Consider the following 14,421-nt stretch of genomic DNA (forward strand, 5'->3'; position numbering starts at 1 on the left):
TTGTTTGGATGCCAAAGGATACCCTTTGAAGGACTTCCCAGGGTTGTTTCTGACTTACCAATATCAAATTCAACTGCTTGGGACAGTCAAGGAATATGCTGGGGTTGGCCATGTCAGCTTCATCCAACAAGATGCCATGGATATCGACCACAACATAACATGGCCCCTCCACACGTGGCCCCGTACCTTGTTGCAGGCCAGATCCATGCAGGAACAAAAGGGCTTTGTGGACAACAAAAACCAAAAGAAGAATCAGGATCAGGCAACGTACCTGGATCAAGTCAAGCCCACGCAAAGGTCGATCAATCAAGGTCTTTACGAATCATGAGGCTCGAGGAATAGGCTCGAGGAATCAGAGATGCAGTGACAACTCAGCAACCACGCGAAGATGAGTTTGCAAGAGAGAAAAAGCACTTGCAGGATCCGAGACGAGCGAGGGCAAGACTTTTATGAACTCAAGAGGCGCGCTCCTGCACCTCTCATTTGATATATTACAACATCGGTCATGCAGCCCGTCGATCGTGAATCGAGGCTGGATTATATTCGGATATGTTGATTACTTGCTTGAAATGATAATAATCTAGTAATCTAGTAATAAATAAATAATAAATAAATAATAAAATGACTACCTTTTGGGGGGGGATCCGAAGGGTGTGTGTGGATTTGGGGTGTGAAGGAGGGGTGGCGACGGTAAAACCCCGAGATGTAGATTTATTTTATTGAATATTTAATATTGATATTCGATATTTAAGAATATAATATAACATAATATTCATATATATATTTCTTTTATCAAGAATACCCCCCAAAGTGGTAAAAACGGGCCCCAAGGAGGGAAGGGTGATACAGCCGAATCAAGTAACGGCGCCCATCCCATGATGCCTTGAATGTTTGTCACCTGTGACGGTAAGACAGTCATGACTCAACAAGAATGTATCAGATGGCCATAGGTTACTAACATACCATAGATAGAGAAGAAAAAAAAACCCTTTAGTAAAGGTGGAGGGGTGGGGGAAGATACCTTCGATATACAAAACCATGTGGATGGAGGGGGAAGTGGAGGGGAGGGAGAGAAAGATCCATGGATATCTCTTGGTATGCAGTCCAAGAAAACGGAAGATACCGGAGAGGGCTGTGATCGACAGACTGAAGAGAATCAATCATCTGTCTTTCCCAAACATTAGCCCTATTCATAGATCGGGATGCACGAGTTCCCCCCCCCCCGATTATCTCTGACAGAGTTTCAAGGTGGTCTGTTCTCTTTTTTTGTGTGAGATGTTGTGCAGAGATGGGCTTAAAATAATATAAATTAATAGTCATGAATAAATACCAAAAAGAAAAAAGTGGCGATCATCTTGAGGGCCGATCGCCCGTCAAGGGAGCTTGGACCTTGATATTCCTCCGGGTGAGCGACTCAGCCTTGGGGTGTTTGGGGGAGAGGTCCGTGACCCTCCAGAACTAAGATTCCTCTTCATGTCGCCTCCCGGTGGTACCGAAATCTGATGCGGGCTTGCAGGCCGGATATCTCTGCCATGACATCTTTTTTGTTGATCCCAAGAATGTGGCGGAGGGAGGACATGGGGAGGATGGAGAATGTGTCTGAGACCAGCCACCAATGGAAAGCAAAAGCCATACACACACTCATCCTGCACTGCCTGACTCACGAGGGATTCTTGGAGAGAGAGAGAAAAGAGAGACTAAGCCACATCGCCATACTTTCCATGTGGAATGTCCAAGACATGGTCGTATACTCTATGCTAGTAGTATGCTAGTATACTAGGTCATACACCAGTTCTCAGTCGGCGACGGATAGGGAGAGATCTCCGTGCCGGGATTTGAAAGGGATCTTTCTGACGTCCCGTCCCGTCAAGGTTCGGCGTGAGAGACTATCCACGGTTGACGCAAGGGGGTTGCGTATTGTTTCTCTGAAACATCCACAGGGCCCGATGACGACCGTCGGCATTGCCTCATTATCTACGGATAGTATCTATGGGATGAGAAGATTACGAAGATTATACACTCTCGGGAGGAATTTTTTTTTTGTTCTTTGTTTTTTTTATTTTTATTTTTATTTTTTTATTCTAAGTTTCTGGGAATCAAAAGCAACGCATACTAGCAACATATTACGTCTCGGGCAATTTGGCATGTCGTACACGGATAGCTACTTGCGATGCAACCATCTGGAGCTCTTCCGATCCGGTCTACAATAATCCTTCCCCTCTGCACTATTGCACTATTGCACTATTGCACTTTGACTCCACCTCCGATCGCCACAGGGTGCGCACCGGCCAGAGATCGACAGGATTCATGGAGGGGCTTCCACCCCATCAGATTGGGAGATTATTATAGAGTATCGAATATCAGATATCAAATATCAAATATCACTGCCTGCTCTCATTTTTTTGGGAATCTACATACTTGTTGACTTGTTGGGTTTCCACTTGACCATCCATGGATCGATTCATAGATCATCGATGCTCCATCCACGCCACACACCATACCATATAAATCAGCCTTTATTGAGATATTGCGTTTCATTTAATATGCTGTGCATATATTGATCATATCTTCCAAAGTATGAAATAAATATTATGGATTAAATAAAAATCGAATCAAATACATATTGAAGAATAACAGTGGGATGTAGCGGAAACGGCGCGAAGATCCGATCACCGGGTCCCGCGCTATGGCCACTTCGCCCTTTCTCTCCTTCGACTTCACCCCGACTTTCCCCAGTGAACGTTGCAGGTATGTGAAAATCATCCCCCGTTGGTCTCCTCTCTCTCTCTCTCTCTGTCTCTCTTTCTCTCGGGGAGGAAAAAGAAAGTCAGAAACCCCCCTCCCCCCCCGGGTCAAACATCCCTAGGGCTCGCTCGGTCCGAGACACTGCGATGGCCCCCTCAACCTTGTTATCATCATCTGACAGCTTCACCCCAGAACGCCGATCAGGTTGTGGTAGCATCAGTAGCTTCGCGCCATCTCGTCATTTGCCTGGTCCCTCATCCTCGACTCTACCCCCCTCTTCAACAGTAGCGCAGCGCTTCCTGGTCCAATCACCTCCGCCACAGATCCTTCGCTGGATTCGCTTCCCACCTTTGGTCCCATCGTGTCCCCGAAAATCCAACGTCTCTTCGCTCGTTTGCTTGGCTAGTGTGGCTGGCCGCTCCGGGACGGTCGATCCGGTTATTACTCAGTCTCGGAGATAGCTGAAGATCCGGTGGCCCGGGTCTCTCTCTCCAAGCACCAGGCAACACCCCCAAGTGGTCGAGTGTATCATCGCTCCCATAAACTTCCCGATCCACTCGCCGCGTATTACCTGTGGCGTAGAGGCTCTTCTATATCATATCGCATTGTGCCTGTGCTTGACACGAGGTACGGCGTGTCCGAGCTTCTCGGAAGTCGTATCCACGTTCGACGAGGACGTCATCTGCTTCTTTGGCTTGATCGGATCCCCCCCCCCCCCCCCCCAGCCAATCTTCTCTGGGATCAGCCATCATCCGGCGCAGATCATCTGCACTCCATCGTGCATAGTCCCTGCAGACGTTTCTCGGGCTTTGCCTTCCTGGACTACGGGCCTTGTCTGCAGACGCAGTCGTGCACGCCCCTTCTCCACTCCTACTGAATTGGGGCATGACGAAGTCTTTGACTACAAATCCACCATGGCCAACAACTCTTTTCGGGACTCCGTCAACTCCCTGGGCTGGTCGCGTAGAGACCCAGATTTCCCCGTGCGCACCAACGCGTCCTCCGACACCCCGATCTTGTCGCGGTTACAGTCGTTGAATCCCTTTGGCCAAGGCGGGTATGTCCAACTTCCCACTCACAACGAAGGCCCTGGGGCTCCACTGCCCGCGTCCAATCGACGGGACGAAGAAGAGGGCTTCTTTGCTTGTAAGTTCACACACCCGTTGCCTTGTGACTTCCGATCCACGATCGTCCTGGCCAGGACCTCCTCGCTCGGTCCAAGTGATAGCGGTGTAGTTCCTGCGACGGGAGGATGCCCACGATTCCCATGCATTTCTATATGGTAGCATTCCGACAGGAGAATAAGATACACTAACTGAAACTGCCTACGTATAGTGAGCCGATGGGATCGGATGCTCATTTTTGGCGCCTGCAATTTGGGCGCTGCAGTTTGCTTTATGATCTGCTTTTTCTTGTTCCCAGTTTTGACCCTCAAACCCCGCAAATTCGCGGTCTTGTAAGTTGGCCCTTTTTTCTCTCTCTCTCTCGCCACCGACCTCAGCTGTGGTCTGCCCTCCCTTCACATGTTGATCAGGTCTCTCTCTTGCGGGCGACCACTCAAATCCCGAAGGGGGCGAATGAATCCCGGTCATACAATGGCTGTGGCTCGAGCCATGTGCGAGTTCATGTCCTCGTTGGACGGCTTCGATTCGTCACCCTTTGAACTATATCTGCGCCTCATGCCAAGAGCCTTGGGGCCAGTCTGGTTTCTTGGATGGACAGGCTAACAAATTCTCGTCTTGCCCTACCAGATGGTCTGTCGGCTCCGTCCTGTTTTTGCTATCATGGGCCGTCCTCATGGGACCGTGGACTTATGTGAAGCATCTGGTCTCGGGACCACGGCTGCCCTTCACGGCCGCGTATTTCGGATCGATCGCACTAACGCTGTACTTTGCTATCGGGGTAAGTTTTTCGATTGTCGATCGGCTTCAGCTTCCCTCTCCCCACTCCCCTTTCCCCCCTCCACCCTCCTTGATCGTTGCACGTCTAGTCGCACGGTACCGCCGGGAAGAGGGCGAATCTTGCAGCCTTGGCTCGCTCTATCTTGCAGTACGACGTCACATAACCAGTCACGCTGTCGGGTAGAGAGCAGGTCGGCACTGTCGATATCACCCTGTACTCTTCTTCGGCTCGTGTGCGACAGACCACAGACCCAAGACAGGATGACAAAAGTGGGCTACGGGCATGGCCTGGTATCACGGAACACAAGAGTCAAGAGCCGTCTCTTCCAAATCGACGTCTCACCGTCCCTGGCGCCTCCTGTGTATTCTGTCATCGTGTTTTGTCATCTTGCGTCTTTGCGGTTCCAAGACCTCCACAACTTCCAACGTCAACGTGCTAACCTGTTTCTTTTTTTATTTAGCTCCAATCCCTCTTGCTCACCCTCATTTCCTCCATCTTCCAGCTCGCCTCCCTCGTCTGGTATCTGGTCAGCTACTTCCCCATGGGCAGCACAGGGCTGCAGTACATGGGCCGCTTCGGGGCCTCGCGCGTCTCGGCTTGGGTATCTGGTTGATGATCTTTCTCTCTGCTGCTTCAGTGCTATCTTTTATATCTTGGCCTAGCCTATACTTTGGCCCTGTTGAAGTACATGTCCTCTTTTGCTTCTTGTTCCGTGTATATGTAGTGAGATTCCTCTCGGAAAATAGATCGAGAGAGTATGGCGTGAATATCGGGTTCTTTTTAATGTATGTCTTTTTCTATGGTGATTATTGTTTCACGTAGGAGTCGACTAGATATCTCGGGCTTAGCCGGGACTAGATGTCTGGATTTGACATCGCCGTCTGCGATGGCAGATCACCTATTTAATTTTTGGACTGGGATGAGAGAGAAGCTTCAAAAAGAAGCCAGAATTCTTGAGCCCTTTCAGTCCAGTCGAGGTACTCTATATAACCCTTTGAACGTGGACACTGACTACTGCTCTACAGGGAATCATGGACTTTCAGTATCAGTATATAAGTGTGTAAATAAATAGACATGCAAAATTCGAGGCCACCTTTCTGCGCTCGCATTCATGGGATTTAAGTATCTGTGGTTAGTAAGGCCCTAGATAACAATGTGAGGTTGATTCCTGCGATACAAGGATTACAAGAACACTTTGCGTAGCCTATTTCTTCTTCTCTTACTTTCTCACACACACACTCTCTCTCTTCTTAACCAGAATAGAAAGTGTTCATGATTCTTTCCGGTATCCAAAAAATAGACCACTCCTCCAGGTAAAAGATATCAAGCATCAATACTTGCCCAGGCTCATGACCAACCCCGCCGAGCCATCCACAACCTTGACACCTGAGACCTCAACCTCGAAAATGCCCGTCTCTCCACCCGACCCCACATCCAGCCACCGGCGCAGGAGATCGTTGCTCTCCTTGGGCTTGATCTCGGGCCCGGCCGTGCCGACAGTGATGTGCGGGATGGAGTTAGCACAGGGCCAGTCAGGAGCTTGAGCAGCCGGTACCGAGTCAGCGGGGAGGATGCGTACGACAAAGGCCATGATGCGGTGATCCCAGATTAGACGCTCGAGGCGGACGCGAGCGGGACCCAGTGCCGGCGGGCGGTTGACGGGGTCGGGGATGTCGTGCGCATGCTTGGTCAGAGCGTCGATGTACTGGTCGGCGTAGCGGTCCCAGAGTTCCGGGTGGTCCTTCTTCGAGGCGCGGTGGATGAGGGTGACGTGGAAGGCGGCCTGGAGGCGGCGCGAGTTGATGAGTTGGTTGTAGAGGCGCGCGGTTTCGGGGGGTGTGGAGGGTGGGAAGAGGGAATGGAGGAGCGAGGTGATTTGGGGAGCGGGGACGGCGATGGAGAAGTATTCGATTTTCTTGGCTAGGGCTGCCGGAGAGGGGCCCAAGGGTTGGGAAGGTTGGGGTGAGACGGGGCCATTGGGATGTTTGGGCTGGTTCTTCTGCTTCCGGTCGTGTGAGGCGTAGCTGGCACTCAGGTCCTCCTGGACGTGGTAATCGTGCATGGAGGCTTCAATGGCAGCATCTAGCTGGGCAGCCGAGGGCATTTCTGGTATCAATCGAGGGTATGCGGCATGCAAGGCTGTGACGACGACCTCCAGGTTCTCGCGAGAAGATGCGCTCACATCTAGATCGATGACATGGTTGAAGTTCTCGTCGGGCTGTCGGCTCGTGTCGATGCCCTCGAAGCGGTTCAGGAATCCGTCCATGATCCCGATGATCTCTCCCTGGCTGTTGGTACCAGCTCGAATAGTTTGATGGTTGTCGCCTCGGTCAAGAACCCGCTTCCGGGTGATTTCCTTAATAGAGGGTAGCAGCTCTCTCTTCGGTTCGTGGACGTAATGCAGAGCAACAAACTGCGCATCTGAAATCACGGGGTATATATCATCCATCAACTGCTGTCTTTCGCGCTTCTGGTGATTGTTCCGATCAGCAATCACGACAGGACTTGCCGCCAAAGCATTGCCGATCATAAAGGCGAACTTCTTCGGCTTGCCCTTTTGCTTGGGGATGTTGTCGTTCTGGACATGGGCCCAGCCGAATAGCCGCACGAGGGCCAGCGCCACCGTCGTCTTTCCACACCCCAACGAGGCAATCGGGGCAAGGATGACATTACGGCTGACATCCTGGCCCGGGCCCTGGCTCTGCTTTTGAGCTTCCATGGCAATAACCTCAGATCCCTTCATACCCCGCTCTTTCAAAAACTCCTCTCGTAAGGAAATGATGCCGTGGTTGTTGACATATTCCTTGGCGAGCTTGGGATTTTCGATGAATCTTCTCCGGGCGAACTTGAGATACTCTTCGGTAATCTGCTCATGCTTCTTGATCCGAGGGAGCTTCCCCGAAATGACGGCCTTGGTGCATTCACGCCATTGCCGGTACATCAGATAGGGTTCCTCAAACTTGTACTTGAAGAACCAGTCCCGGTACAACCCTTTGCCGCCCTCGCTCATTTGGCATCGGATCACGAACCCTTCGGTCTCGCGTCCATCCCATGTCCCCGTTTCCGCACAACCCTCGAGGAAGCCCTGGACCTTGACAATATCATCAAAGACCTCAAACTTGGCTTTTTTGAAACCCCAGGCATCGGCAAACTCATGCACTTTCTCGCCCGACATTGTGGCAAATTCGGGCAGGTTGTAGTTAAGGCCGTGAATATAGATTCCAGCCGACTCCGGGTCATAGGCCAGAACGTGCTCCTCGAAGCTGTCGTCGCAGAGCTCCCCGACTGCAGTGACGTTCATCTGGCGCAGGGTCCTTGCCAGATCTTTGGACGAGCGGCCCACCGTAGACACATGCCGTTCCACCCACTTTTCTCCGGCCTGCGCATGACTGAGAGAAACATCCTGGCGGACACCGGTTGAGTGCTTGCTGCACACCAGCAACTTATCATCCTCCAGACCAGAGATGAAGATGATACACCCGTTCTCCTTCACGCTGAGCTCGTACGGACCGCGCGTGTTGTTCTCGATGTTCCTCCACCGGGTATTGTTGGTCTCATCCACGTTGAAGAACTTGTCGTATCCGCGCACGGCGATCTCGGGAATGCGGTCTTTCCTCCTCGTGGTAAACAAGCCACGGGCATAGGTGGGAAGGTCCGAGCGTTTGTAGTCCCAGTCCATGAATTTCCAGGAATCCACGGTCACCCCGTCGGTCCCCTCAACTGGAAAGGTCGATTTCTTGCAAGTGAAGGATCGCTTCTTATCGCCCTTGTTCATTTTGCATGCATCCTCCAAGCTTCTGATCAGTTGTGCATTTACCGAGGGATCCTGAGTCGCCATGATTGCAAATTTCCTCTCGATATTTGCTGTAAAGAGTACGTGGTCGTGGAATGGTATGGAGGGGATGGCGAAGTGGGGGGTGGACAAGGAAGGTAGAAGACCAAAGAGCGGGTTTCTTTGCTCTCTTTGCAGGTCTTCTGCCTCTGTCGCCTCGGCAAATTTGTAGCAGACAGATATCCGCAATTCCCACAGGATCTTTAGAAGAATTCCGGGCGAGTGAGTCAAGGAAAACGAATGTGCCACCGCGGGGAACTAAAAAGGAAAGGCGGAGGCCTTGGCCATTTTTTTCTCCCGATGATTTAATGCTACTTGACGTCCGCTCTCTAGTCTCTCCAGTCTCTCCAGTCCAGTCATCGACACGTCGAATTTATTGACCCTCGCTCTGACTCAACGTGACTCATTCAATATGGCACAGCCCAACCCGTACCTGCTGGCCTGCGACAACCCCTCCGCCCTCCTGGACCTTCTGCGCTCCAATCCCGAGATCGCTTCATGTCAAGACAAGCATGGCTACTCGCTCCTCCATGCCGCAGCATCCTACGGCCATCTGGACCTCCTCCGTGCGCTTGTGAAAGAATTCAACGTGGGTGTCCATCTTCTCGATGAAGACGGCGAGACCTGCTTGTTCGTGACCGAATACCCCGCGATCGCTCGGTGTCTGGTCGAGGAACTTGGGATAGACTACAACAAGAAAAATGACGAGGGCTTGACCGCTCTGGAGAAAATGGAGGTAGACGACGAGTTTCCCCGAGTAATCGAATACCTGCGAGAAGTTCTGGGGAGGTCTGCCCCCTCCGATCCGGCCAGCTCGTCTACAGGACCGTTGAACCCACCGCCGCCCATCCCGGGTAATATGAAAGTCAATATTGGTACCATGTCAGAACAGGAGGCCAGCGCGGGGGAAACTGAAGTCGATCCCGAGTTCAAGCGGCGTATCGATGAGCTGGCGGCGCGGGAGGATTTCCATAGCGATGCGACCCAAAACCAGCTGCGCGAGCTGGTGATGGATGCTATTACCGGCTCCAATATCGAGACACAAGACGCAGATCTGCGGAGGCGAGTGGAGTAAGACGAGGGAGAGAGAACGTTTCCATATTTTGGCCTTGGTCCTGACCTTGGGGCACGTCTGATTCCGCTGTCTCTGAGCCGGACAACCGGGGTTGAGGACTGACGCAGTGGTCGATCGCTGAGAAGCACCTTCCAATGGTCCTCACGTATCGCACATCCGAACCCCTTCCTTCATGCTGGAATGCGACAGGTTGTGGCAGTAGCCCTGACGGCTCGCCCGACACCGCATTCTGCGGAGTGTATATAGATCATATTTGGCACGACTGAGATGACCGACATGCAATCCGGGGCTCTGAGCTTCGATGTAATTAGACTGAAGGCATAAACCCAACCATTACATACAATCAGTAAACAAGGACTGCGTAGTGCATGGAGGATCACCGTTAGTGTGGGGTAATCGCCAAGCTTAAGCTGGCGCATCGACTCCAACTTCCCTCCCACGACTCTCCCCCGACCATGTCTCATCCACCGTCGCCATACCCACCCCAGTCTCCCTTCTATTCAGCTGCCCAAATGAATTCAGCTATTAATCCCGACACGCCACCCCCGCCGCCGCCGAAACCCAGCAGCCATGAAGCCAGTCGAGGCGGCACACCCCAGAACACATCGTTCTCTTCCGCACAGCAACAGCAGACACAAATAAGCGGCCAGCCAGAGGGTGTACAGACATCATACCCGACCAATACGCAGCCCCCTGTGCTTCCCGACCCGCCCACAAGCGAAGAGGGCTGGCTGCCGGAGATTGTGAAAGAGAAATCGTAAGACTCTCCGTGGCAGTCATATCACGCCCAGGCAGCTCTTCTTACCCTTGTGACACACAGGACTCTCGATCTACAAACCATACTCAAAGACCCCAGCCTGATTACTGCACTGTCAAGCCAACACCCCTCCCACACCGCGCGTCAACAGAACCTCGAGTCTCTCATCCAAGTCAACAAGGACCTGGCGACGCGTCTACTGGAAATGCAGACCCGTCTCGCCGACCTCCGCGCCTCCACCGAAACCATGCTCCTCGCCCACCAGTCGCTGGAAGTGACCTGGCGCAAGAAGCAAACAGACATGGACACGGCCCTTGCGCCGTGGTCTCCCAAGGCGCTGTACCAGCGACTGAGCGCGGCGATTGCAGAGCAGGAGGCGGTTTGCCAGGCGGTGGAAGAGAGCTTTCTCGACGAGGACCATCACGGCCGCGCTACCGAGAAGGAGATTGCGGACTGGGTGCGGCGCGTGCGGGCGGAGGCGTCCAAGCTGGCGGCGCGCAAGGAGGCCAAGGCACGGTGGGATGAGGGCCGAGTTGGCGGGTGGCGCTAATCTGGACAGCTGCTATTGGGTCTGCTACAGATTCTTGCGACCATATACTACTCTTTTTGACTTGTCACTATGATGTTATGCCGCCTCCGAGTTCATGAACAATGATCATTATACACTATACCTACTATACGATTCCGTTGGCACTCTTGGTCACAATACCAAGCTGGACCACGATCAGCGTGGCGACAGGATTAAGAAACATGATAATGCTTGATCACACCTCAAGTCTGGCACCATTAGCCGAGCTTCCGCTCGTCTTGACGTGGCTGTTCGGCGGCTGCGAGTGAGCCGACGGCGCGTTTTCAACATCGGTATTTCCCCGGTTGTCGAGATCAGTGTTCTGGGGGTAAGCCCAGTTATCAGTACCCAGGGAGCTGGGAACCCCAATGCCGCGAAGGAAGGCCCTCTTGCGGCTTCGCGCACCCCAGGCCCAGCCCGCGCCGCGGCGGATGGGAAGGTGGTACATGCGGAACCCGATCCAGCCGAACAGCACGCCCATGGTGGAACCGAACAGAATGTCGAATCCATGGTGCCGATAGTTGAACCACCGCGAGGCAGCGATGAAGCAGGCCGTGGCGAAGGGCACAAACGCGAGAAGCATCAGCAGCACGGGAGGAGCTGCGCCGCGCTTTCGGACCGACGCACGGTCATCCGAATGGGTCTGGTCCTCGACCGGGTAGGGCGGGAGATAGGGGAAGCCGACGGAGAACTTGGAGCACAGCCAGAGGGTCAGATAGGTCAAACCGGCAAAGGCGACTAGACAAGGAAAATGTTAGCTTCTCTTTCCTTTCTGTCTCTGTCCAGCAATCCAAGTCGCAACCTACAAGACGAATGACCACTAGGAAAACTAGAAAACCCATCAACCTTCACAAAAGAAGCCTGATTGCGACAAATCTCCCACGACACCAGAACCGGTGCCCCAGCAACCTTCTTGCCCAGCCCACTGACAGTATGCTGCGCCAGGGTACTGAGATCGGGATCACAGCGCGCCAACAGATCCGGACGCGGTTTGCCAATCAAGTCCTTCAAGCCCTGCGTCGAGGTCCACACGCCGGCCAGCGCGACCGCCAGCCCCATCCAGCCGGCATTCCATTCCCAGATCTTGCGGCGCAGGATCTGCGCCACGGACGGTTTGGTGCCGTCGACGGCTGCTGCTGCTGCGGTGCCGGGGATGAGCAGCAGCGCGCCGAGTAGCACGATCACGGCGGGGGCGAAGAGTCCCGCGAGGATGAGGGTCTCGGTGGTGACGGTTTCGTTTTCTGTGTAGGGGTACGAGATGCTGGGGTCGGTGAGGGAGAAGGCGTGGTGGTTTGGAGTGACTTTGGAGAAACCGTAGCCGATCAGGGCGATTCCGCTGTGGATTTGTCCCTTGGTTAAGATGGATTTCCTGGATATAGTGGCAGTCTGATGATCAACTTACATGATGAAGATCCAATCAATGATGTATGAGAGCACCAGTAGCTTTGAGATGCGCAGCGCCGCATCCTTGAGATCCATGTTTGTGGGAGGATGTGGAGTAACGAGGAAAAAGGGGGATCGAGGTCGAGGTACTGTACTTCAACCCTTGCTGTATGCTTTGTACACTTGGTACACTTGGTATGTGCAGTATATCACTCTGATATCGAATATCGGCAGTTATATATATAGAAATAAATGCAGTTCAGAGAGCCAAAATGACCAGGCAGAGAAATAAGCCGCTTGGCTGACGCACCCGGTGGCTTAGACCGAGCGAAGGTTATGTCCCAACGCGGCAAGTTCTCTGCGCCAAAATCGATAGTAAGCTTATACCCACATGGGCTTTTCCTTTCCGTTTTAGTGCTCATCCCTTGCCGCTTTTTGCTCACTAAGTAGAACTGATGTTGAGAGTGGTGCCTGAGGACTTAGCCAGCACCTCGCTCACCGCCTTGCCCTATTATGTAGATAGCTTCATAGCTTCTTCTCTCACTATCATCAGATATCTATCTCTTCTCTTCTCTTCTCTTCTGATCGCAGTCTAGTGCCCGACTTCTCTTCCCTCCGTCATCACCTGATCCTCATCTGAGCGCCCTGATTTGCTCACTGAGCACAACCTGAGCGTAGGGGTGAGTGGCGAGCAAAAGCGACCTTAATAAAATGCAACACGCTAGTCCCATTCATGTGTCACCCTCCCTCTCTAAATTGCCTGCTATTGTCCCATCAAAAAAGCACTGGCATCGTCACTGTGACCTTTCATCCTGGTAAACTTGCTGCGATTCATTGCGCCACAATGGAGCCTCATACTTGACCAACCAATGAATTGTATATTTCAGCCTACTTGCTTCCGGGAATACTTTGTTTACTGGCTCCACGATCTCCTAATCAGGATTTGGAGAACTACCGGTGCCACGGAAACAAAGGCCTCCCTAATATAGATATACCTGTATCGAACACTACTATCGATTATGTATAAGATCTAAGTAATCATAGCAGTGACAAGACGGGTGGTATAATACTCAATCAAACGAGTCGCCTTTCTAATCAATAATATCTCGGGCTAGATCTATCTCGTGTAGACCGGTTACTAGTTCAGGAATAGTCACTTTGTGCGGCGTTTTGAACTCTACCGCGTATACAGGGTTTTGTTGCTCGTTGGCCACTATATACACGCAGAACTGGTCGGCGCCTTGATTATGCCTTCGTATGGTGCCGGGCCTCTTCTATCTCTGCATAACTCCCCCCCCCCTCTTTTTCTCTGCCTCTTCCATACCTAGCGTTCGCTAGTTACTGGGGTGTCCGCACGTCCTGGAGATTTATTTGCTCCAAGCTGTTCTCTAGCAACGCTTCCGATAGCTTCGTGCGGTCCTAGAAGGTGACTCGGCCCTAGATTTCAAACTCGCCTCGAAGTAGCCCATCGTCCCGCAGCACCTCAATAATCATTTCAACGAAGTTATCCACCGCGTCACGTTCAAAATTTCGAAGGGACGCTCCTAGTAAATTGGCTTGTTCCTAATATTCGATAGATAGGTATTGCTTGTATCAACCATACGATTTTACCGAATTCTATCGAATTCTATCAAAACTATTCGATTATCCTCGTCTATCTTATCCCATATACAAACCTATCTTGGCCAACCTCTCGATAGCTCCCCTTTTCAAGCCTCCAAGCGTGAATAAGATTAAAGCCATCTTCGTGAATACCCAGCCCGTTAGGGTAGAGCCAGGTTCGCAGGATTAATCGAATCCTCGAGTGTATGATCGAAGCCACCGAATTAGCCGCACAAACCAAAGCCGATTTGATGCAGTATCTACACCAAATTCGACCCCAAAAAACCCACAGATCATGCAGACAGTTACCAAGAATGGGCCCTTTATACGTAAAGGATACAAATCGTCGAATTGCGGGCCGCAGCGAGCGACTAAGGGAGCAGGCAGAGCGAAAAGGAAGGAAACTATGGCTTTCGCAGCCACTTGGTGCCTCCCCACCTCATCAAACGGAGGCGAGTCCTATAACAGAAGAACCCCCTCGGCTTGATTGGGTCCAAACCCTGGTTATTATCGATAGAATGTGGATATTTTCGGAAATTGTGTGTTGAGGGGAGGAA

At 52.1% G+C, this 14,421-nt stretch overlaps 5 protein-coding genes across 5 annotated transcripts; 3 read left to right on the forward strand and 2 right to left on the reverse strand.

Annotated features, from left to right (window-relative positions):
- Window positions 1–3,659: 3,659 nt before the first annotated feature.
- On the forward strand, window positions 3,660–5,260 carry NUU61_007719 (putative Golgi traffic protein SFT2; the record flags this gene model as incomplete). The annotated part of the gene is made up of 4 exons (XM_056658244.1): window positions 3,660–3,891; window positions 4,081–4,201; window positions 4,497–4,647; window positions 5,108–5,260. 4 exons carry the CDS (start codon window positions 3,660–3,662, stop codon window positions 5,258–5,260), a joined length of 657 nt encoding a protein of 218 aa, XP_056508537.1.
- A 717-nt stretch (window positions 5,261–5,977) lies between these two features.
- On the reverse strand, window positions 5,978–8,485 carry NUU61_007720 (tRNA ligase; the record flags this gene model as incomplete). Its single annotated transcript, XM_056658245.1, has 1 exon — window positions 5,978–8,485. One exon carries the CDS (start codon window positions 8,483–8,485, stop codon window positions 5,978–5,980), a length of 2,508 nt encoding a protein of 835 aa, XP_056508538.1.
- Window positions 8,486–8,891: 406 nt separating this feature from the next.
- NUU61_007721 (ankyrin repeat protein) lies at window positions 8,892–9,554 on the forward strand (the record flags this gene model as incomplete). The annotated part of the gene is made up of 1 exon (XM_056658246.1): window positions 8,892–9,554. One exon carries the CDS (start codon window positions 8,892–8,894, stop codon window positions 9,552–9,554), a length of 663 nt encoding a protein of 220 aa, XP_056508539.1.
- A 455-nt stretch (window positions 9,555–10,009) lies between these two features.
- Window positions 10,010–10,861, forward strand: NUU61_007722 (vacuolar protein sorting family 37 protein; the record flags this gene model as incomplete). Its single annotated transcript, XM_056658247.1, has 2 exons — window positions 10,010–10,311; window positions 10,375–10,861. 2 exons carry the CDS (start codon window positions 10,010–10,012, stop codon window positions 10,859–10,861), a joined length of 789 nt encoding a protein of 262 aa, XP_056508540.1.
- A 214-nt stretch (window positions 10,862–11,075) lies between these two features.
- NUU61_007723 (phosphatase PAP2 family protein) lies at window positions 11,076–12,358 on the reverse strand (the record flags this gene model as incomplete). The annotated part of the gene is made up of 3 exons (XM_056658248.1): window positions 11,076–11,617; window positions 11,686–12,248; window positions 12,282–12,358. 3 exons carry the CDS (start codon window positions 12,356–12,358, stop codon window positions 11,076–11,078), a joined length of 1,182 nt encoding a protein of 393 aa, XP_056508541.1.
- Between the last annotated feature and the right edge of the window lie 2,063 nt (window positions 12,359–14,421).

The sequence above is a fragment of the Penicillium alfredii genome (assembly GCF_028826965.1).
Source record: "Penicillium alfredii strain IBT 34128 chromosome Unknown utg000010l_segment0_segment0, whole genome shotgun sequence".
Classification (NCBI taxonomy): Eukaryota; Fungi; Ascomycota; class Eurotiomycetes; order Eurotiales; family Aspergillaceae; genus Penicillium; species Penicillium alfredii.